The sequence below is a fragment of the Acipenser ruthenus genome, chromosome 3 (genome assembly GCF_902713425.1).
Source record: "Acipenser ruthenus chromosome 3, fAciRut3.2 maternal haplotype, whole genome shotgun sequence".
Taxonomy (NCBI): domain Eukaryota; kingdom Metazoa; phylum Chordata; class Actinopteri; order Acipenseriformes; family Acipenseridae; genus Acipenser; species Acipenser ruthenus.
In genome coordinates this window covers 15,861,089-15,885,045 of record NC_081191.1, presented here as the reverse complement: position 1 = coordinate 15,885,045, position 23,957 = coordinate 15,861,089, and the positions used below count along the sequence as shown (strand labels likewise).

The 23,957-nt window shown below is 38.3% G+C and overlaps 1 protein-coding gene across 1 annotated transcript in view; it reads right to left on the bottom strand.

Moving 5' to 3' along the window:
• LOC117435373 (syndecan-2-like) overlaps positions 1–22,585 on the bottom strand; it is a 34,129-nt gene extending 11,544 nt beyond the window's left edge. The window contains exon 1 of the mRNA XM_034058467.3: positions 22,110–22,585. Within this exon, the coding sequence (XP_033914358.1) occupies positions 22,110–22,169 (60 nt within the window). The 5' untranslated portion in view covers positions 22,170–22,585. The remainder of the gene's footprint in view (positions 1–22,109) is intronic.
• Positions 22,586–23,957: the final 1,372 nt, after the last annotated feature.

The window sequence follows — 23,957 nt, the reverse complement described above, 5'->3', positions numbered from 1 at the left end:
AATTTGATGAGGTCATTAAAGGATGCCTGCTTGTAGTACGAGCAATGTGGAGAATAAGACCCTCGCTTTTATTAATATTTATGCGCCCACCGACGGTAGGGAGAGAGTCTCTTTTCTAAAGATTTTAGATGACACCTTGGCAAATTGCCAACCAGAAGATTATCTTTTATTAGGAGGAAACTTTAACTGCACAGAAAATGACACAAAAAAAGACAGGAATCACATAGCTGCCCATACACAATCTGCAAGAGAGTAATAGAGAAGTGTGAATTAGAAGTTGTTTGGGGAAATATTATTAATAATAATAATAATAATAAAAGACAGTACACTTGGGTATAGGTCAGGGACAATGCACTCTCCCTAGCCAGACTAGACCGTTTTTATTGTTTTAAACATAATTGTAGTACTTTTAAATCCTGTTTTATTACCCCCACTGGCTTGTCCGATCACCGCATGATAACATCAAGTGTATTAATTCCACTGGTATTTAAAAATTGCTTTATTTTTTCTGGCAGCAGTGGAAGAAAGAAAAGCAGAGTTTTAATTCCCTGAGATAGTGGTGGGATGTGGGGAAGGTGCAGTTTCGCAAGCTTTGTCAGCAGTACACTGTGAGTATCACAAGGAGCATCAATGAGATAAACATATTAGAGAGATCCAACAGACTCTCGAGTCCACATCAAATAGTAGGCTTGTTGAGGACCTCAAAAGAAAAAAAATGTTGCTCATTGACCTGCTGGACACAAAGGCACTATTAACAAGGTCGAGGTTTCAGAGTGTATCACAGGTGGACGCCCCAACCCACTACGTCTTCAGTCTGGAGAAGAAACAGGGGGAGAGATCCACAGGAGGGCTGTGCAGTTTTATACACACATTTTCTCCAGCGAGACACAGCACACACACAGAGGTTCCATCAAGATCTGCCACAGGTCCCTGAAGAGGAGAGGGAGGGGCTGGATAGAGCACTTACACTGCAGGAGCTCTGCACCGCCCTCAGTGGACTGAGTAATGGAAAAGCCGCTGGTATTGATGGCCTCCCCACTGAATTTTATAGAGCGTTCTGGGATGAGCTGGGGAGGACCTGCTAGCCGTATATAAAGAAAGTTTGGCCCACGGAGAGCTGCCACTCAGCTGTAGGAGGGCAGTAGTAACGCTGCTGACTAAAAGGGGGACCTGTGTGAAATTAAGAACTGGAGACCTATTGCCTTTATGGGTGTGGATTACAAGCTGCTGTCAAAAGCTCTGGCAAATAGACAGAGGGCGGTTTTGGGGTTGGTGGTACAATCGAACCAGACGTATTCTGTGACCGGCAGGTCAATCATTGACAACATATTTTTAGTGTGAAATGTATTGGCAGTCTCAAAGCTATTTGGCTGAATACTGGTTTGATTTCATTGGACCAGGAAAAGGCTTTTGACTGGGTTGATGCAATTTTATTAAAAATATATAACAAATGTCAGAAAAAATGCTTTTCTTACCCCGTGTGGACTGAACCATACCACGGCCACTAAAACCTGCCACAGTGTTAATCTTTCTGTTGCACCAATTAGAAAAAAAAACTACTTGGAGGCAATTGCTAAACCCCTTCCAGCAGACGGATACGCGACAGACTGCTGTACATGATGATAAATTACTAAAATTAACACATTAAAAAATATGCGTTTGGTGAAATTTGTCACGTGACCGGTTATACCATTTAACCACTTCTTTAGAGTTTAGCAGACAGAGGTAACATACATGACTGGATAATGTGTATTCACTTTAAGAGAACTACAAGTTTAATAATTTAAATTAAATTAGGCCTCAATATAAACTTCAGTGCACATTTTAGTTCATAGTCAGTAAGAGTTTAAGATGTTGTTTGTGCGTTAATAAAAATATTTAAAACATACTTTTCATGTATTTCCCTTGAGAAACTATATAAAAATAGGTAGTAAAAAATGATTTAAAATCAATGACTTTATTTTTATTTTATTTATTTCGTTTTTAAATTAAGTGATTTAAAATCGACTTGATATAAATCAGCCAACCCTGCTTGGATTGTGCCCTCCAAAAAACCAAAGATAAATAAATGATTTAATATTGAAGATTAAAAGATAAACACAACAGCGTTATGGAGCCCCACCTCTTTCTTTTTAAGCTAAATATTATGGCACAGTCTGGACCTGTTGGGCATAATCCTGTGCGCTCACACAATGTATGATAAATAACATCTAGAACGCCAAAACAAACTGTGCAGTCTTACATTTAAGGCAGGCGCCACATTCCCAAGCCCCGCTGCTTCACAACAGGCCCATTGTACTCCAGTTTCAGACCAGGCCTTTCAGTGGTTGCCATGATTACATTCTGAAAGGAAATATCACTTTGATTTCTTCCTGCGTAACATCCCAAAACACACCTAACAAAGATGGTCTTTTATACAAATCACTATTTTTACAGCAACAGTTTTAGAGCAGCCAGTTGAAATCAATGGGCGATTACTACACCACACCATTTTCATTTTGCAGGCATTTATGTGCACTGCTGTGCAAAAGTCTTAGACATGTGGTATCCGAAGTATAATCAACAAGTACAGAGAAACATTATCTGTAATTGACAAAACCAAAAAGCTGTCTAACAAGGATAAGCAATACTTGAAGATAATATCCTTAAGGAATAGAAAGAAGACAAGCGTTGAATTGACAACAGAACTGGCAGAAGGCACAGGTGTCGTTGCCCATCCATCAACAGTCCAAAGCACCTTTGACCATTGTTCCATAGTCCAATTTCTGTGTTCTTGTGCATATTTTAGTCTTTTAGTCTTGTACCCCCCTTTTTTAAACCAGGACTTGAATTTAATTTGTGTGTGCTGGGGGGATTTCCCCCCTATGCTGCAGCCAATGGTGGGGGTGGGGGGGGGATTCCAAAATTTTAGGGGGAATGGCAAAAGAAAAGGCACTTTTGCATATAGAAAACGTATATATTTTACTGCATCAACATTCACGCTGTTCATCACTGTGAGACAGAGCACTCTCCATTGCTTTTGCCATTGCCTGACGTGAAGTTTTTGCAGCAGAACAGAAGGTGCTTTTCTTTTTAACCAGCGCTCCATTTCTTTTTTTAACTCTTTAAACTCAGCCCTATTTCCGCCTGTTTTTCATTTATGTAACTTTTTTCCAAAATAATCATGTTTGGTCACTGCTATATATACATATATACTAGTAATCATAGCTGAGCTTCTAAGCTTTTCAACAATACTGCCCCTTTCTGTCTAGCTGCCACGGAGCAATAGGCTCAAAACTAACCCTAATCTGTGAACTGTCACATCATGGGAGGCTTAACTTCAGATGATTGTAGTTCCGGCTATGAGTACTGCATGCAGTGCTTAAAAAGGTACCACCAACTGTTCCTGTCAGGACAACTGAGGAAGTCAGCACCTCTGGTCACTTTTTTTTTTTTAAAGTAACAAAAATGCTTATTCACTGCCAAACATGAACTACTTTAGATGTGTAATGACTGCTGTATAGGATACTGACCTTAGCTTTAGGGTTTCAGTGTTGGAAGAGGATTATTCATTGTTTTATTAACAATAATATGATAACCAATCAGAGTGCAGTGTCCTGACAGGAACATTTGGTCGTACCTTTGTAAGGACAGCGTATCACATACACACACTGAATATGTCTTTGGAAAGCCCGGAGTCTGTACTTTTAAACAAGCCATGAACCAGGTAGGTGGCTTTTACAGTGCCTGATTAAAATGTGCGTAACCTTCGGTGCACTGGTGACCCAAAATGAATGGGGCTGAGTTTTAAGAGATAAAGTCACCGCTTGCAAAACAACACCTAGATTGACTTAATATCGTCTTTTTTTCAAAACTGTACTGAGTTTCTATAATCCTTGAAGACAGCGGCCGAGAATCGCGTATGAGAGAATAAAGTCTTGCGGCACTTAAAATATCCTACTGAGAATGCGGCTCATAGTGCTTTTGACACTATTGCATTCTAGATTCTAATGCATTCTATTCCTTAAGGATATTATCTTCAAGTATTGCTCATCCTTGTTAGACAACTTTTTGGGTCTTCCAGTCCTGGGTTTGTCAATTACAGATGATGTTTCTCTGTACTTGTTGATTATGCTTCGGATACCACGCCTTGAAAATCGAGTGATGCAAGCTATTTCACTCAATGTTTTTCCTTCTTTATGCAAGCCAAGGTTGTTAGAATAGTAGAAAACACTAGTGGAGGCTTTGAATGATCAGCATGCATCTTCAGTGACCACAATAACTAGATCTCATTTCTTTTGATCTTCGAGTTATCCAGTATGTGCCCATTTAAATTTAAAGGATTTCCATTAGGACAGGCCAAGCCCTTCTCTATAATTATCTTCTTTAAAAATGACTGCCTGAAAAGGAGTCCAAAGGAAAAAATATACAGATCACTAGTGCCTTTACCTTTAAAAACAAGACAATAAGAACTACTGTATAGCACGTAACGGGGTTGCTGACTGATGCAATTACTGTACACGTCTGTTGGCAATTAAACTGTGCCTGACAAGTGGTACAATAGACAAGAATCTGTTTTCAAAGTAAATGAAGCACAGCACAACAGAATATCCTTTGCCATACATATCCATGTACGGTAATTCTCTCCCATCTTTTTAAACAATAGGAATATCAAGCAGAATATTAGTTTGGGTGCATTCATATGACCCCTTTTTATTTCATGCATGTACAATTGTATCCAGCCCAGCTTCACCTCTCTTATTGAGCTAGGTGTTGCCACATTCCTGGACTGTCTCCGATTCTTTTGATATGGTCGAAACTCTAAACGCTATGTGAAACATTATATACTGGGATTTTTTTTTTTTTGGCTCATCTACCTTGAAGTACTTACTGTACAGCATATAGCAGAAAGCATTCTGGTAAAATCTGTCACATAAGATTTGTAATGATATAAAAAAAACATGAACTAATTAGGAGCATGCTTCAAAACCACATCTGAATGTCTTGGTTTAGGATGTGTGAAGCTAGCAAAGTACCCATTCATCATAATCCCAAGTACTCCTGATCTTCCATAGAATTGTGCAGTTTTTTTTTTTTCACACAGTATGCTCAATTTATTGTCTGTAGAAACTGAGCTGTGCAAAGAAAGGGGGGTTATTTTGAAACATAACTGCTGATCCAGAAATAATGCCAGACAGGTTACACTCTATTTCTGTACATACAATTATAGCCTTCAGCCGAAAGAGACATAGGCCTATACAGTATTTTTGCAACTAGTTATACAGTTGGTTTGAAGAAAATATGTATTTGATCAAATAATTGTTATTTTGGTTTTTGAATGACATGTTCATATTCAGTTATTTTTTTGTAGCCACAGAAGTAGAATCTGAAAAGCACCACACTAGCAGTGACTGTGCCTTCAGTAAAAAGCATCTCCCCATCGGCACTAACCAAAACCACTACACAGCTTCTTGTAGTGCACTAAATTATTTTAATGAAAAATAAACATGACCTAGCATTGTTCCTGCAGATTCTCCTCAGACTGACCAATTTAGTCATGTTTCCCCGGGGTCAGTCCTTCCACTTTCATTTACCATGTTCACTATTAACCCTTTGCTGCCCAGTGTCCAATATATTTGACAAAACAGACGGGTATTAAATGGGTATGGGAACATACCGAGGGCAGTAAAGGGTTAATGCAACCTCAAGGCCTACTCAACTTGTACTCTTTCCACACAAATGGTGTCAAGTGTCTCCTGGGCATTTAAAGTATGAACTATTCTTGGTTGTTTTCTGCCAATTTCCTCTTTCAATGCACACGTTTTTATTTATTTTGAATGTCCCTTTTCACCTCCTCGGGGTTCACACAGCACTAAAAAAGACTTTGTTTCCATAGCTACTCCTTAGGAAAAAAGATCTATATGAAGAGAAGTGAGGGCATCTGTGAGACAGGATACAAACTGAGTGCAACCATAAGTAAAATGGGAATATAATTGTTATGATGAGAACCACGGAAGTTGCCACTAGTAAAGACAGGACGCCTATTGACAGAAATCCAGCGCACACACAAATGGAAGGGTCATCAATCTTGGATTTTACACACATTTTTTAACCTATAAAATGAAGTTTCTTGGAGTATATCCAAATGCAATGCAAAGGTCTATATGAGGCTATGTTAAATGGCAGTTATTGTGTTTACCATTTATAGTATGACAGATAGAACGACCGACTGACATGTTCAGTACATAAATAAATAAAAACTCAATGACAGCATATCAAATAAATAAAATAAACATTTTCTGTTACTACAAACTTATGACTGAAATTCTAGTACAGCAGATGGTGCAACACTGACGTTTTTTGCTTTTGAGTTTCAGTTTTCCATACATGACAACTATCCTGTCCTTCGAAGCGTGTGTCAACTGCCGACTGCTTCTTTTTACTCTGCAGGCCCGCCATGCAGCCAACCCAGAGCTACAGCGTCAGAGGACAACACAGCTTACAGGCATGCCCGCAGGCGCCCGGCCAGTCTACAGGGGTCGCTGGTGCACGGTGAGCTGAGGACACCCTGGCCAGCCTAAACCATGGTCGGCAGTGGAATAGCCTGGACTTGAACCGGCGACGTCCAGGCTATAGGGCACATCTTTACCGAACGCGCCACTCGGGAGCCCCTTGATGCAGTCTTAAAGTTTGCAAATGTTAGAAGCTGCATAGTGAGTGTTATTAATAACTGGTGTGACACATATTTCTTAAAGTTAACATAAAACCAACAACTATATTTCACATTAAGTCAAAGTTTATTTAATTTCTTTAAAGTTTGATTATAGCCTTACTATTTATTCATTTCAAACAGGATTATTTAGGAAATATTTTTCAACCAAAATCTAAAAAGCTAAGTTCTCCAGACTGTTGCAGACTCTGAACTTGACCTGCTTTTTCTTGTGCTGGGGCAGAGTTAGTAGCCTACTGGATACTGCTTGTTGCTATGCTAAGTACTGTATGCAGAGGAATGCAGTGTTAAGAACCAATACCAGGGTCTCACACAGCATGCGTTATCCATGGGAGCATGTAATACAACAGACTCATTGCAGGAATGACAGACAATGCGTGGAAGGCATCGGAGCACATTTTACACCGGTGCCCGGCTATATCCGAAAATTAAGGTATTTTAAAATAACGAAATTGCATGTGATTTTCTAAAATGTAAAATAACAAATAACTTCCTGTCAAAAGCACATGAAAAGGTTAAACTTACTACTTAATATCAGAACATTACAGAATATCTAGAAATACTGTACCTTACTTCAACTTGCAGGTAAAGTAATCAACCACATTTGGATAAGAGTGCTTGTACTGTAGGTTGACTAAATTTCTCCTTTCCCAGTTTAAATGAGGACACTGTTTTGTATTCTCGTCGCGACTGTCCAGTTCTACTTTAACTAGGCCTACAAGCTGTCTGGAAATGTAGCGTGTGCAAATCATTTGTAATGTATTCTGTAAAACTCTATCCAACCACAAAAAGGTTTCAGAAATAATTGAAATGGAAAATGAATCACAAAGCCTAATCTTACAGCAAGTAGAAAAAAACGTTGTGAAGTCAAACCAAGATTTTTAACCCTCTTATATAGTTTAAAAAAAAAAAAAAAAAAGTATTATAGACTGATACACCAAATGACTTCAATCTGCGTTTTTTTTCGTCATATGGAAAATCATTAATTCAGTGTGTTGAATACAGAACAGTACCCTTGAATAATGCTGTGTGCCATACAGAACAGTGCCCTTGTCTCATGTGACAGGGAAACAGAGTCAGACAATGAATACAGCCCTTTCACGGAGGTGGAACGTATGGTATTCATGCAATCCCTTGATACACACAGGTGCTGTGCAGGAAGGGGGGGGGGGGGGCTGTTTGAAGGAATCTGCTACAGTAGTTTAAAAGTACATCAACATTTTATTGTGGTTTTAAACAACTAGCTGTCAGCACCTACAATGGCAACTAAGAGGAATCCTGGCAGTTGTCTGAAACTTGTTCATAACAGCTGCTTATATTTTACAGTAGGTTGAAAATACACCTGACATTGTCCAGCAAATGTTTGTGCAACAAAATCCTTTCCCGAACAGTCCTGAAACCTTTCCAGTCACATGTGCACTTATCTTGACAATGGCCATGTCTGCTAAATGGTCTTCAGAAAGAGAGGGTGGTAATAACTAGTCTAATAATGTTCAGCATTGTTTAACTGCTTCTTGGCAAGCTACTGTACTACCACTCCACAAACGTAAAATCATTTAACAGCACTTCACTGGACAGCTTTTAAAAGTAAAAATGAGTTACAAGGTAATGTGACATGTAATTTGTAAACAACAACTAGAATGCTTTTTCAATGTATTAAAAGAATGTTTAAACATGAGCCATAATAGCCATCACATATCCTCCAACGTGTCTTTGTTAAACAAAATAAAATGCTCATAGTAATCATTTTATGAATGCATGTCAAAGGTGGTAGCAGAAAATGCCACAGGAGCATTACTTTACCATTATTCACTACACATTCATTTTACAAAAACAAAACTACAAATGCAAATGTGTCACTGTAAAAATATGCTGCCCTAAATATAAACACTTTAATACAGTTCTATACATTCGTCACAGCACCTAGACTGACCAAAGATCCTACCTCAACTCTCACTACATTCCACCCAACAGTCCCACACTACCTAATTCAAGGGTTTACATTGGGTACATACACTTATGTAAATAATTACATTTGTTTTTGTATAATAATAAAAGGCTCTGTTTAAATGAATGCATTACTGATACAAGTATACAAGATTGCAACAGCTGCAAAGAATTGACAAAACAAACTATTCAAAATTCACATAGTTTGTTGTAAATACAAATATCGATTTGATTTCTGTGACACACTTTTTTGGGTACTTTCCAGCACCTTAAGCACTGTTGCCCAGATCCACCATCTGATGGCATTATTATTATTATTATTATTATTATTATTATTTTCAAGATTATAAAGCAATAAGTACATTGTCCAGTGGGCCACAGAGCAAAGAGGACTGCTTGTTATTCATGTTGTATACCAACCGCATGTTTAGGACACAAGGTTGTAATCTGTAGGCGGGAACCACAGACACTGATAAATGATCTCTTAACTACACTTAATCCACCACTCCTGTCTTCTTAGCTTTGGGGACTCTACTAGGATCAGTACTATTTAATACTTTGAAAGGATAATGAACTCCATTTTCTCCTCCAGTGAAAACCTAATGGTTTCATTTATTTTTTGGTCAACTAGTGCCTATTAAACAAATTCACATGATTGCTGACATCAAAGAAAGTATACCATTTCAACTACTAGCATTGTATTTATTAAGTCCAAATTGCGCAGTTTTAATAAGACAGGGAGGCCTCATGATTTCAAATGAATCTGTTTTGTTGGAACAAAGCTGCCCCCCTCCTTCATGCTGTCTATTCATTTCTCTATTGTTTAGAGATCTTATACATTACCCTACACTGAAAATAAGACACTGAAAAATACTTCTCATCTAAATATTTGTCAAATAATTTAACTAGCAGGGGGGCTCCCGAGCAGGATGCGCCCTATAGCCTGAAGGTCGCTGATTCGAGTCCAGGCTATTCCACTGCTGACCGTGGACGAGAGCTCCCAAGGGGCGGTGTACAATTGACCGAACGTCATCCGGGTGGGGAGGGTTTAGGTTGACCTGGGTGTCCTCGGCTCACTGCACACCAGCAACCCCTGTAGACTGTAGCGGGCTTGCCTGTAAGCTGCCCAGAGCTGCGTTGTCCTCCGACGCTGTAGCTCTGAGGTGGCTGCATGGCCGGCCTGCAGAGTGAAAAAAAGCAGTTGGCTGATGGCACACGTTTTGGGGGACAGTGTGTGTATCTCTTCGATGTTCCCGAGTCAGCGCAAGGGTGGTAGCAGTGAGCTGAGCCTAAAAATAATACAATTGGCCATCTCAAATTGGGAGAAAAAAATGGGGTAAAAATCAATTGGCGACTACTAAATTAAAAAATAAATCATAATTTAACTAGTTTGTTTTAAGTACTTCTACAGGATAAACAGCAGTTCCTTGCTAAAACAGCCATCATTATGCCATACATTTTGGATATGCCGGACACAACGCATGTTACTCAATAATAGCCAATTAAGTGTGACGCTAGATCACAGTGAATTACGTGATCCGAAGAGACATACTGATTGTTATAGTGACATGATTATCTATTTGTGTCAGTTGTGTACTAACTAGGATACGGCTACTTTACTATTTCTGCATTGTACAGTAATGTGTACAGAGAATGCAGCGGCATTATTTATTTAGTGTTACTGGTATTATTTACATCAGCCTATAGGCAATTTTACTACTTTACAGAATTATATTTTTCACATGATGTAATATGTACAGAGAACACAATGTTATTTTAAATTATTATCATTATTTATTTATTTATTTTTTTAAACAGGCACCTCATTATTTCAGACAACCCGGTTGTCTCCAGATGACATGTCCGGTTTAGCAAGGAACTACTGTATGCCGGTATAGCATGAATTTTCCCTAAGAGATCTTATTTTACTTTTTATTTTCAATGCAATATTATTTTTTTTATGTATTTATTTTGGTTCCTTTAAAGTAGGCCGTTGGAACTGTTTTCCTGTATGTGGCATCCTTTTCTACTATGTCACCCAGTTCAGACACCATGCATGGTCACATTTTAATCAAGCAGGACTTCAATGTTCTTTTCAAAAAGAATTGGGAACAAAAAATGATTTGGCAAAAATTGTGTGCCAACACATTATACCAAGACAAATTTACTGGTCGTTGGGTTGACTTAATAAGAACAAATTGGTCTGCCTCTATTCAAGGAATATGTATTGTTCACTTTTACCTCCAATCTCCGATTATAATTACAATTGTACCAACACTTGTAATCCAGTTAAAAAGAAGGAAGCTGATAATTTGCTGTAATTTTCAATTCATTAACTCTATCATCACCAGATTATTCAAAGAAGCGAATATCATTCGTTTCAGTAGGAAGATTTATAACAGCTCAACAAAAATTCAAATGTTGGTACATAAATAGTCAAGGACTGCTGAAACCCTGAACTCTTGTCTCTGCACTAAAACTGGGGTCTTATTCACAGAATCAGACCAGCAGAAACTAATTTCATCGGTTCAGTGGCTGATCCATTTCAATCCTCGCTGTGATGCAATTTAATTCACATCCCCCTTAAGAGGATTTGTGCTTGGGGAGCTTCGGTACCAAGATGCTGTAAGAGAGGGAATCCATAGCTCCATCTGAACTCAAAGTGACAGCTAGTGTAAAGAAGAAATTCCAACCCCAGGCATCAGCAGCAGGTGGGAAACTCTTACCCCATTACGCAAAACGAATTCAGCACACAGGCAGGCATGGTTTTCAGTTTTCTCTCTTGCTTACTTTAGTATTAGTACTGGACAGGATCAAAAGGGTCTATTGCACCACCCCCCCAAAAAAAAGAGCGCAGCTTGAGGTACTGTACGATTTCTATATTGTATAATTCAAATATTTTACTTGCAATTAAAAGTAAGTAGAACAGACCAATAAACAAACGACAGGCATAACTTAACAAATCGCCAGTAATGGCAACCACAAAGCTGCAGACGAGTGTGTGTTTTTTTTCTCAACTGAAGAAACAATTCAAGAGGAGACAAATCTCACAATGGATGAAAGACTTCAGTGATTAATTACAAGGCTTTCAGAAAGGTAACAAAAGTCAACCAACCCCTTTAAATGAGAAGCTATTATTACTGAAGCCAAGACCTGTATTCTACTGGTTTACTAAAACATATAAAAGACAAGTCAAAAGCATAACCACGTTGTTAAGATGAATGAGTAACTGGCCTCCTACCGCAAGCCACAAACACATCCCCGGGGTCCAGACGCCAAACACACGGTAACAAACCTTTACAACAGAAAGCATAGAACAGACTTCTTTTAATCACTCAACAAGGTTTTACTTCATTTAGAAGACATCCCTGCGTAACAACAATGAGCAAAACATTTGGGCGGCCAGTTTCTGTGTTGAAAATGAATGAAAAGATTTCACAATGTTGCTAAATTGTAGAATAGTAGATTTTTTTTTATTTTTTTGTTATTTATTTTACTGGATAGGAAAAACATGTACAGTGCTGTACATTCATTCAGACAAACTAAAACATAAAAATACATACAGTACCTTAGACTATTTGGAATCCTTACAGAGCCTATTTAAAGATCTTTACAGATCAGAAAGAAGTATTCACTGCTGGTAAATGATCATCTACACGGTGTGGGTGTATAAGAATACCTTCAGCAGTATGAGCAATGAAAAGGATAGATAAATCCAGCAAACTTTATTTTCATTATAAAGAAAGAGCTAAGCCTTAGGGCCATAGTGTCCTTGTACTGTACATAGCCATAGCCAAATTCCACAAATGGACTCAATTAAATCAAATATGAATGTGTATGTATTTTTATATTATAAATGTTTATACAGAGCAATCCTTTTGTGCTTTTCATCAAGTGTCTGATAGGGGGGAACGAAGCACTAATGCCATGATAAGATGCATGTCATGATATGCAGGCAGCGATACGATCGGTATCGCGATACATACACATGATGGTCCTGATCGGCTACTTGTATGATGCATACAGTAACAAGATCAAATGTTCATTTAACGAGAGGCCATTTTGTTAAGACAAAAATTCAGTAGGATTGGGAGCGTGTGCATAGATACCCAAAAATAAAAAAACACAAGAACCAAAAAGGCGAACGTTGTGGTTTTTTGTCTTGGATGCATCGATACACAAGGAATCGATACACCTAGTGCTTGACACACATTTAAGTTTGCAGGAGAAAACAGATATGTGACCAATTTAATTTAATAGCTGTATTTTAACACACTCTACCCTTATCATTTCTTAACTACCATAAGATTGAAGGTCACAGGGAAACAGGGAATACTCTATACAGAACTTTGTCTAATACGCAAGAAATGTAAACCAAGAAGTACTGATAGTAACAGCATGGGCTGTTAAGGTACAAAAACACATGCAAGACTTTTAACACACACGCGCACGCACGCACACACACGCACGCGCACACACACACACGATGTTCAAAGGGACGATTCACTACCAAGTCTCACCTGGTGGCTCCACACAATGCAGGTGTTTAAGATATTTACAGTTCTGTAGCCACAACAACAAAACCCTCTCACAGGGTGCCTTCTTCCATTTACAAAAACAAACATGCTCTGGAAACCAGGTTACAGCATATTACAATCCAACAATAGAACAGAAAATATAAGTAAGGCACAATATAAAAATTATTTGTATACAGGCCACTCAAACTGAAGATATATATATATATATACAGTGTATATATATATATATATATATATATATATATATATATATATATATATATATATATATATTATATACATACAGTGTATATATATATATATATATATATATATATATATATATATATATATATATATATATATATATAGCCCATCTGTCCTCAAGAAAGTGACAAGAAAATGGATGATACAACAGAGAAAAAAGAATGCAATCTGTTTCAAAAGAAACAATAAAAATTCCACAGCACTTTAGAAATTGCTCACAACTCTGGTAGGGAGAGAGAGATTGACAGAGACACATTTTCAATATAAGCAGATATGTCATCTTCAGTTCTTTTTTTTTTTTTGAACAATTATTTTTATTCCTTTTACAATTTTTCTCAGAAATGAGTGCCATCAGCCATCTGCTTTTTTTCAGTCTGCAAGCCGGCTGTGCAGCCATATCCAGAACTTGCAGCATGGGAGGACCACACAGTTCTGAACTGCGTACAGGCCGGCCTGCAGGCGCCCGGCCAGCCACAGGGGTTGCTGGTGTGCGATGAGCCGAGGACTCCCCAGCCGACCTATCCCCTACCCCGCCTTAGCAGCGCTTGGCCAATTGTGGGCCGCCCCCTGGGAACTCCTGTCCACGGTCAGCAGTGGCATAGCTTGGATTCAAAGCGGCAAGCTCTAAGCTATAGGGCGTATCCTACACGCTTCACCAGAGTGCCAACACTCGGGGGAGCCCCACTCAGTTTGGATTTTAAAAAATCTATGCCAGTAAGCCTTGAAACACAGCTTTATGTAATGGGGGCAAAAAAATGAACAGGCCATTATGTGTGGATGACAATCTCTTCTAAGCTCGAATCAACACCAATCAAAATGAACATCCGACCCCCGCAAAAAAAGGTCAGCGTATTCCGTTTCTACAGTCCATGCCAAAGCCTGACAGAACTGCAAGTCATACAATTTTCTGCATCTGGTCTTTTATTTAAATTTCCGGTATGTGACTTGTCATCCGGCAGCTAGTTAAGAGATCTGTACAAGTCCTGATCGTGGCTCGATTCCCTTTGGTTGTGTTTTGACATTCACAGCACGCTGCAAACCAAGGGTTCACAAGGTTTCTCTCCATACAGCTGTTGACGTGGGATCCAGTACTTCTTATTTTGTTCAGATTAATACGAAAAAATCTAAAACAGGCAAAAAAAACACTGACAAAATGATTTTTAAGGACATGATTCCTTTAAAAATATTTTGAAGATTAAAACAAGAAAAACTGCTATTCATTCATATATGATTTGTAGATTTGGGGAACATTCAACATGTTATGGGGTGGACTACTATCTATTGTATACAGGAAGCACACACTGCTTGGGTGGTGTGAAATTGTTAATATGCCTATAAATCAATCTATCAAAAACATTCTATTCCATAAACCCAAAGCTATTGACAGGGTCTGGTACCAGTTGATCAGGCCATCCAGCAGTTAAGGTCATATAAAAAAACATAAAAGCCTGCATGTGGAAAATGAAATTGAATCAGGTCCAAAGCACACCCTGAAGAAAAAAAAAAAAACACCTGGCCTCCTGTTCATAACCTAGACGGCTGGTTCTGTACTAGGAGATAATAATCTGCATGCCACTAGATATCTAAAAACACAGCAAAACTTACAACATATTCAGACGTTTACAGCGTTGCATGTATGTTTTGCTGAATGCTTGACATCCACTACAAGATAATTAAAAGGTTGAATAATCTTTTCAACCAGTGCTTCACTGGAATGCTATTGAAAACACTCTCCCCCATTAAATTCAAATGGTTTATGCTCTTCAGTTTAGTGTTTTATAACTGTTGATGTTATTTACAGAGAAATCTCTATGTACACAACATCTGGTCTGTCGTTGAAGGGTGTTATTGATGTTCTGGTTGCATGGATTATAATATGCATGCGGAAAACTTACACTGAACTGACTTTTTACCATATGGTGATGTGTAAGGGATAACACACGACAGGGAGTGGGTTGTGTTGTATTAACATACGGCTGTGGTTGGGTTGGAGGCACGAAACGAGTGCCTTCATACCAACAAAGCTGTATGATAATGCAACACAACCCACAAGCCCTGGAGTGTGTTATCCCGTTTATAAAACGGACACAATAATACATAGAAAAACAAACTGTTTTTTACATTATATATACAGTACTGTGCAAAAGCTTTAGGCAGGTGTGAAAAAATGCTGTAAAGTAAGAATGCTTTCAAAAATAGACATGTTAATAGATTATATTTATCAATTAACTAAATGCAAAGTGAGTGAACAGAAGAAAAATCTAAATCAAATCCATATTTGGTGTGACCACCCTTTGCCTTCAAAACAGCATCAATTCTTCTAGGTACACTTGCACAAAGTCAGGGATTTTGTAGGCATAGAGTCAGGTGTATGATTAAACAATTATACCAAACAGGTGCTAATGATCATCAATTCAATATGTAGGTTGAAACACAATCATTAACTGAACCAGAAACAGCTGTGTAGGAGGAATAAAACTGGGTGAGGAACAGCCAAACTCAGCTAACAAGGTGAGGTTGCTGAAGAGAGTTTACTGTCAAAAGTCATACACCATGGCAAGACTGAGCACAGCAACAAGACACAAGGTAGTTGTACTGCATCAGCAAGGTCTCTCCCAGGCAGAAATTTCAAGGCAGACAGGGGTTTCCAGATGTGCTGTCCAAGCTCTTTTGAAGAAGCACATAGAAACGGGCAACGTTGAGGACCGTAGACGCAGTGGTCGGCCAAGGAAACTTACTGCAGCAGATGAAAGACACATCATGCTTACTTCCCTTCGCAATCGGAAGATGTCCAGCAGTGCCATCAGCACAGAATTGGCAGAAAACAGTGGGACCCTGGTACACAGAAGTCTGGTCAGAAGTGGCCTTCATGGAAGACTTGCGGCCAAAAAGCCATACCTCCGACGTGGAAACAAGGCCAAGCGACTCAATTATGCACGAAAACACAGGAACTGGGGTGCAGAAAAATGGCAGCAGGTGCTCTGGACTGATGAGTCAAAATTTGAAATATTTGGCTGTAGCAGAAGGCAGTTTGTTCGCCGAAGGGCTGGAGAGCGGTACACGAATGAGTGTGTGCAGGCAACAGTGAAGCATGGTGGAGGTTCCTTGCAAGTTTGGGGCTGCATTTCTGCAAATGGAGTTGGGGATTTGGTCAGAATTAATGGTCTCCTCAATGCTGAGAAGTACAGGCAGATACTTATCCATCATGCAATACCATCAGGGAGGCATCTGATTGGCCCCAAATTTATTCTGCAGCATGACAACGACCCCAAACATACAGCAAAAGTCATTAAGAACTATCTTCAGCGTAAAGAAGAACAAGGAGTCCTGGAAGTGATGGTATGGCCCCCACAGAGCCCTGATCTCAACATCATCGAGTCTGTCTGGGATTACATGAAGAGAGAGAAGCAACTGAGGCTGCCTAAATCCACAGAAGAACTATGGTTAGTTCCTCAAGATGTTTGAGCCAACCTACCTGCCGAGTTCCTTCAAAAACTGTGTGCAAGTGTACCTAGAAGAATTGATGCTGTTTTGAAGGCAAAGGGTGGTCACACCAAATATTGATTTGATGTAGATTTTTCTTCTGTTCACTCACTTTGCATTTTGTTAATTGATAAATATAAACTATTAACATGTCTATTTTTGAAAGCATTCTTACTTTACAGCATTTTTTCACACCTGCCTAAAACTTTTGCACAGTTCTGTATATATATATTTTTTATATAAATTTAGTCATTGCCAGTTGTTTTTATTATTTTCTCCCAATTTGGAATGGCCAATTATTATTTGAAGCTCAGATCACCGCTACCACCCCTGCGCTGACTCGGGAGGGTGAAGACGAACACACGCTGTCCTCCAAAGCGTGTGCCATCAGCCGACCGCTTTTTTTCACACTACGGGCTCACCATGCAGCCACACAAGAGCTACAGCGTCGGAGGACAACGCAGCTCTCGGGCAGCTTACAGGCAAGCCCGTAGGCGCCCGGCCAGACTACAGGGGTCGCTGGTGCGCGGTGAGCCGAGGACACCCTGGCCGACCTAACCCTCCCTCCCCCACCCCGGGCGACGCTAGGCCAATTGTGCGCCGCCCCCTGGGAGCTCCCGTGTGGAATAGCCTGGACTCGAACTCGCGACGTCCAGGCTATAGAGCGATCCTGCATTCCACGTGGAGCACCTTTACCGGATGCGCCACTCGGGAGCCCTTTTTTTTTTTTTTTTTTTTTTTTTTTTTAAAACAAACAAACAATTTTATTGTACATTCTTCCGCTTTGGAGAAAAAATAGTCCATCATACATAGTTAAACTGGAGGTTTTCAACATTTCCAACAATAAATACAATGTGTTACTTTGCAATGCGCTAGGCCGCGACAGGGGATAACTAGCCAAAACGGCTAAAATAACATTAAAACACGGCTAAAAACCTAGCGACTGTATATATATACTGCTTTTAGTGAACATGATCGATAAAAACTAGTAATAAGGCACAATAGAGTAGTAATGAAACACTACTCAGGCTCTCCTTTGCAAGTTAAATACGTTGTGTATTGATAACTTATTAATTGAACTGTAATTAGACAAAAATAAGTTCTGCCGTGCATTAAACTATATTAATGCATGGTTTAAAAACCCTCAGCAGCCAATCAGTGTGCAGCATCTGAACTGATTTATAAACTTTACAATAACCCACCACCACTCTGTAAATTTAAACATGGTTTCGAAACAAAAAAAGCCTTCTGACCTAACTGCATATTTTTCCAACATGAAACTAAATCTTAGGCCTATTTAAAATGTCCTTTTAAGGAATATTCTAAACGCACAGTAATGTAAAAAGCAGGCAGTCAAACGTGGCTCTACATTTTTGCTTCTTATGTTTCAAACCTCTTTGTTTCCATTTGTCAAACTAATTATAAAGAAAAAAAAGTAAAGATTCAGTTGCTCGTTCTGTTTTGTTCTCATCATTTAGCATTCCTGTTTAAAGAGAAAAATGCAAATAACAAAAAAGCCTATGACACTCAGACATCAACAACAAAAACAGTATGTATACCGGATATCAAATTATTTTGCTATAATGTGAAATCTAAATTTAACAAAATACCAGGATATAGTGTCATCAGTTCCCCTGGGAAATTTCTTGTATTGCAGGGAGCAATATTTTTGTTCTTACACCCACACTTCAGACCCTGGATTTAGCTATATGTGAATCACTATTTGTGATAACTCTTACAAGAGTGCAAGGATACTTGCACAAAATAAGAATATTTCAAATACATGCTTCTTCTGAAAGGCACATGTGTGATTCTTATAGATTAGCAATATGCAACCATCGCAGAAGAGAATACAGTATATCCAAGCCACTAAATGGATACAGTTGCAGTTTCTTAGAGTTTGGTCATGCAGAAAAGTCATCAGGGACCGCTAGGAAAATGGAATAAAAACCTTGAGGTGGGTTTATCTTGTCGGCATCCATCTTCATACTAGATTCCTACTCAGCTGTGTCCTTCCTTCTTTTTTCATAAGTTGAAGTGTCCCTTAACTCTTTGGTTTTAGGCTATTCCATGAAAATGGCCCTTTTGTATATTTTCCTACTACTTGCAACATTGAGAGATTTTACATGGCATATTCAATCTTGGTTAAAGTTCAGAAAACTTTTATTGTGCAACATTCAGAAGTAATCCAAGAGGGGCAACAAGAATGGACAGCGATCCTCCAGCACAGAGTGACTGGATTCTAATTCTTGCTGCATTACAAGGAAAGATGCCAGAGTTGCATAACACACAGACTAACATTGCCTCATTTACATTAGCTAATGTTTAAAACTTTAAGCCAGAGTGTCCTGAGAATACATTATCACTTGATTAAGCAACTGTCATGGATTAAATTGGGTACACATGTTCAGAGGGCACATTTATAGACTTACAGTCAATGATATAGCCATGGCTTTCTGTCAGTTGTGCCAAATGGATTGCTTAGAAACAGGACGACCCCAGGGTCTGATGCCACATAATTTTAGCAAAGATTTAATAACCATGCAATACTTACAAATTGAATGTAGGATCTTAGTTAACTCCCACCCACTTTAAATTAGGGCAATTAAATGTGAAATATTAATTTGAATGTGAAAAAGTATGAACAGCTGATTAAAACTGCACCAGCAGATCACAGGATAGCATTCTGCATTCTCCATTTAACATTTACAATAGTTTCTAAAACTATATTATTTGGGATACGCATGTAACCAGTATAGACCTATTGTCTGTTTTATTATATTTTTTTCTTTATCCCACCACTATTGCAAAATGACAATGGTGATACATAATGCATTAAGAAACCAAATGTCAATGATCTTTCTGCTCAAGAATGTTTCCATTTACTTTTACAAGACCATCACTCTAAAGTATCTTTATTATAGTGTCCCAACACACTGGAGCGTTCCCTGCGCAATAGGGCCTCTATAATAAAGGCGTCATTTTGAGCCCACAAAACCTCATGCTGCATAAAGATCAGTTTCTGAAAACATGACCTAGTTCCAATATAAAATACTCATTAGACCACCACTGCAGGCATTAGCTACTGTACTTGGAGAATGTTTTCTAAAACCGGCTGCCAAGTAATAATGAAGTTTGAATAGTTACAGTAAATGACTGACACAACCAAATACATAATGCTACTGTGAGATTTAAAAGACAATCTACAAATTAAGAGTGTGACACTGACGGTTATTTGACAGTACTGTACCATATACATCATACCATCATTAAGTGTGATCTACATTATGTTACTGGTCACATCAATGTTTTTCCCCTTCTGGGATAAGCAAAGGCATTTGTTTTCGTTGCCCGTCTCCGCCCGCTTTTATTTCAACAACGCATGTGTTCTATTTTGATTAAATACATTGAGTTTAGACCTGCAACATCCCCTATTCAGCTCTCAATTAGAAGCTAAACGTAAATACAGTACTGTGCATGCTGCAAACAAAAGCAAACAAAACAATGCTCGCTGTCTTTGCAAATATACCGAGGGCTCCCACGTGCCATTCATAAATGTATATGTTTTTGTACCGGTACGGAAGATTTATTTATTTATTTATTTATTTATGTATCTATCTATCCATCCAATGTCTCTTTAATTAAAACTATATTTTTCCAAATAAATTACAGGTCAACCAAATTAGAAAAAAAAAACCCTACTTTTCACAAACACATCTTCCGTGGCTTTTCATACTTTTTCCTTACATCCACAAGTATATTTGTAACTGAAGCTAACTAATGATTTAAACAAGTTCAGGTCCACAGAATGTCCGCTTTTAGGTGAAACGCATACGATACACCAATCTTCCTTTAATATTTTCTTTGACATGCATTATTTGCTTAAAGGATGTCCACTATATTGTTAGAAATGTACTGTTTAGTACTGATGTGTACCTTCTACTTTGTCCCCATCATTCGAATAATGCTGAGGAGGGACAACAAACACATCCACGTGATGTAAACAATCCAATTGCGGGTTGCAGTCACGTGACCCCAGTAGGCTACGCCGCCATACTGGCGGTCAAAACAACCATGGCGGCTAATGCAAAAACGGTATGTTATATATTTGCAACCACTGGGCACTTCTTACCTCCAGTCACAGGAATTTGAAAGATATAATTATAAGTGCCATATACTTGGAATTTGTGACCCCTACTGGCTGTGCACTGCCGGTGAGCGTGCACACTTTGACGTGATTTGACCAAGTTTCTTTTTTTCCTTAAGAAAACGTACATGTTACCAATTAAGAAAATACCAATTTTCAATAGTTTGTTTAAAAATACAGTACTAATAGTAATTATATACAGTATTTCTATGTTTGTATATAAACGTTTAACATATTTTGTTAAATAGACTCGCAATTAAAACAATGTACATTACATATTTGGTATAGAAGAGTATCATGACTTTGTATCTTTGTTCTACGAAGCGTCAGTAACTGGAATCTGTAGATTTTTTGTTCCTGTAAAATCAACTTCAGCGAACTAAGAGACTGTAAGTGTAAAGGACTATGCTGTGCAAATATGCAGGTACGCGACGATTTCTGTTCAGTTTTCAATCAAGTGAAGTAGCCTAAAATGACAGGTAGATGAATGCAATTTGCATTGTTGTGCATTTAAATATGTTATAAATGATGATTATGTCCGTGATTTCATATTGAAGTTAAGTAAAATACTTAATGTAGCATAATGCATTCTGTAACGGTAAAGTAATAATTTATGTAAGGAATCACCAACCGGTCTCAGTTTAAGTGTATACATATTTCTGAAAATGTATTATTATTATTATTATTATTATTATTATTACGTGTAACACGATTAATTGTATAAGCATTTTTTTTCACAAGTATTTATATGAAATCACGGAACCATTTGTTTATAACATTTAAATGCACAATAATGAAAACTGTACAGAAATCGTTATCGAGTTTGATTGCATACGTCATGATTATATTGATTTGTACCGAGATCTTGTGGTGTGTTAAACTGTATTACACAGTACACTGCAGTGTTGATAAGCTGACTGGGTTTGGTCTGTGGAAAAGGTGTCAACTATACTCCACATCCATCTAACAACTGTTAAAAACTTGCTTTACTTCATATTAATAATGATGATATTGAGTTTTTTTGCTAACGAAAACTTACCATTTCACCCAAAACAAAGGTCACCAGACCGAGCGTAAAGAGTATCCAACCGTTCCTCATTATTCCTGTGAACAAATGTGTGTTGATTTAAAATATCAAATCTTATTAGCAATTCCTCCACGCTGGGCAAACTCCCGTTTCTCCTCTCCACACTTGTTTGTAGCTTTCACTCAATCACACTCTCCCACTCTCTCTCTCTCTCTCTTTCTCTCTCTCTCTCTGTGGAATCCCACCGGATACGTGTTGATTTTTTTATTCCTCCGCGCACTTTTTTCTTCTAGTGATGGTAAGCAGTGCATAAGTATCGGATTAGCAAAGAGGCTTCTCTGTCTTCCGTCATACAAAAGTGGTCCGTAAGTTTTCTTTCAGCGTGAGCGTTTTGTTTCGAGGATGTTTGCAGCAAGAAAAAAGTCAACTATGCTAACATGCATGAAGCCACATCACGCAGTGTACTGCAGAACTCCAAATGCGACGCCTAGTTATAAGTGCAGAAATTCGAGAGAGAGAGAGAGAGATGGTGTCTGTGATTGACACTACCAGACTGCCTTGCCAGATGGAAACAACATCCACATAAATAATAGACCATTCCTATCCTAACATCTTAATACTGATATTGTTTTGTGAAGTAATAACCAGATTGTTTCGCTTAAATGATATTGCACAATTATTTTGAACTTTCATCCCATGCAGTGCTGCTAGATTGCTTAACTCCATTCAAACTGGTTCAGTTCAGGATTGTTTTCTGCAGTTCATTTCTTACACATTGTCTTTTTTTTTTTTATCTCAGGAGGCACAGGCACTACTGTAACAATGGTTTTGGTCATTCAGGTTTGTATATCCAATCGTCTTATCTGTTGTTAGTGTTGTGGGGCTGGAGAGGCTTGTATCATATTTTTCCATAGCTATGTGTTGGCAGATGTCTGTTCAGTTCAATGTCAGTTTGTCTCCACCTAGTGAAATATTTCATACTTAAAAGTAAGTTTACGTGCAACACTTTCACATCAGTATTTAGGATTCGAGACTTTCAGACATGCCCTGGAAGTGTCTGATTTGACTAAAAGCAATTGTATTATATGAATCTGACATATGTTTTGACGTTACAGATACAGAGATTGACTTAATTACATTGACAGAATCAAAACCACGCTTTTGAAGTATTTTGTTTCTTGTTTTCTTTTGTGTCTTCTTACTTTATGTAGCCCACTCACATGAGATCTTTGGTCCATCCTTATTTTGTTTTATGCTGGTCTAACTTCCCCATGGTGTTGTCCAACTGGCTGTTAAACTGTGCACAAAGTTTTCATGCTTAGATGTTTTCCCTTTTCTCTAATGCCTCACAGATTGGCTTGTTGTTATTCTTTTCACTCCAGTCTTATATGTCACCTCCTTCCATCTGTCTACCCAGCAGCCTGACAAGCAAGAGGCTGCCCTTGGTTTTCCATAAGCTCTCTGTTTTTGGCACCTGCGGTTAATATGTTCCTGCAGTAGAATATCCATAGCAACATAACATACCAGGAAGAGCACAAATGAAAAAAGTGGAACCATATCCCTATAAAAGCACGGGCAAAAATACAAATACCGATTCATAAAGTGTAACCTGTGCGTTTTTTTTTTGTTTGTTTGTTTTTAAATTACATTTGGGTTTGTGTCTTTTTAAACAAAACATGATGTATTAGACTTTAAATTAAATGTGAGTAATGGTTCTATGACTAGGGCCCAACTTTTCCCCTTGTAACAAAATCATATTACAATTTTGGAGTTTTTGACAGCGCTTTAGTATAGTATAGGGTTTCTACAAAACAGACACACTTGCCATAACACTCTTAATAAGTTAGGGTTAGGGTTTAG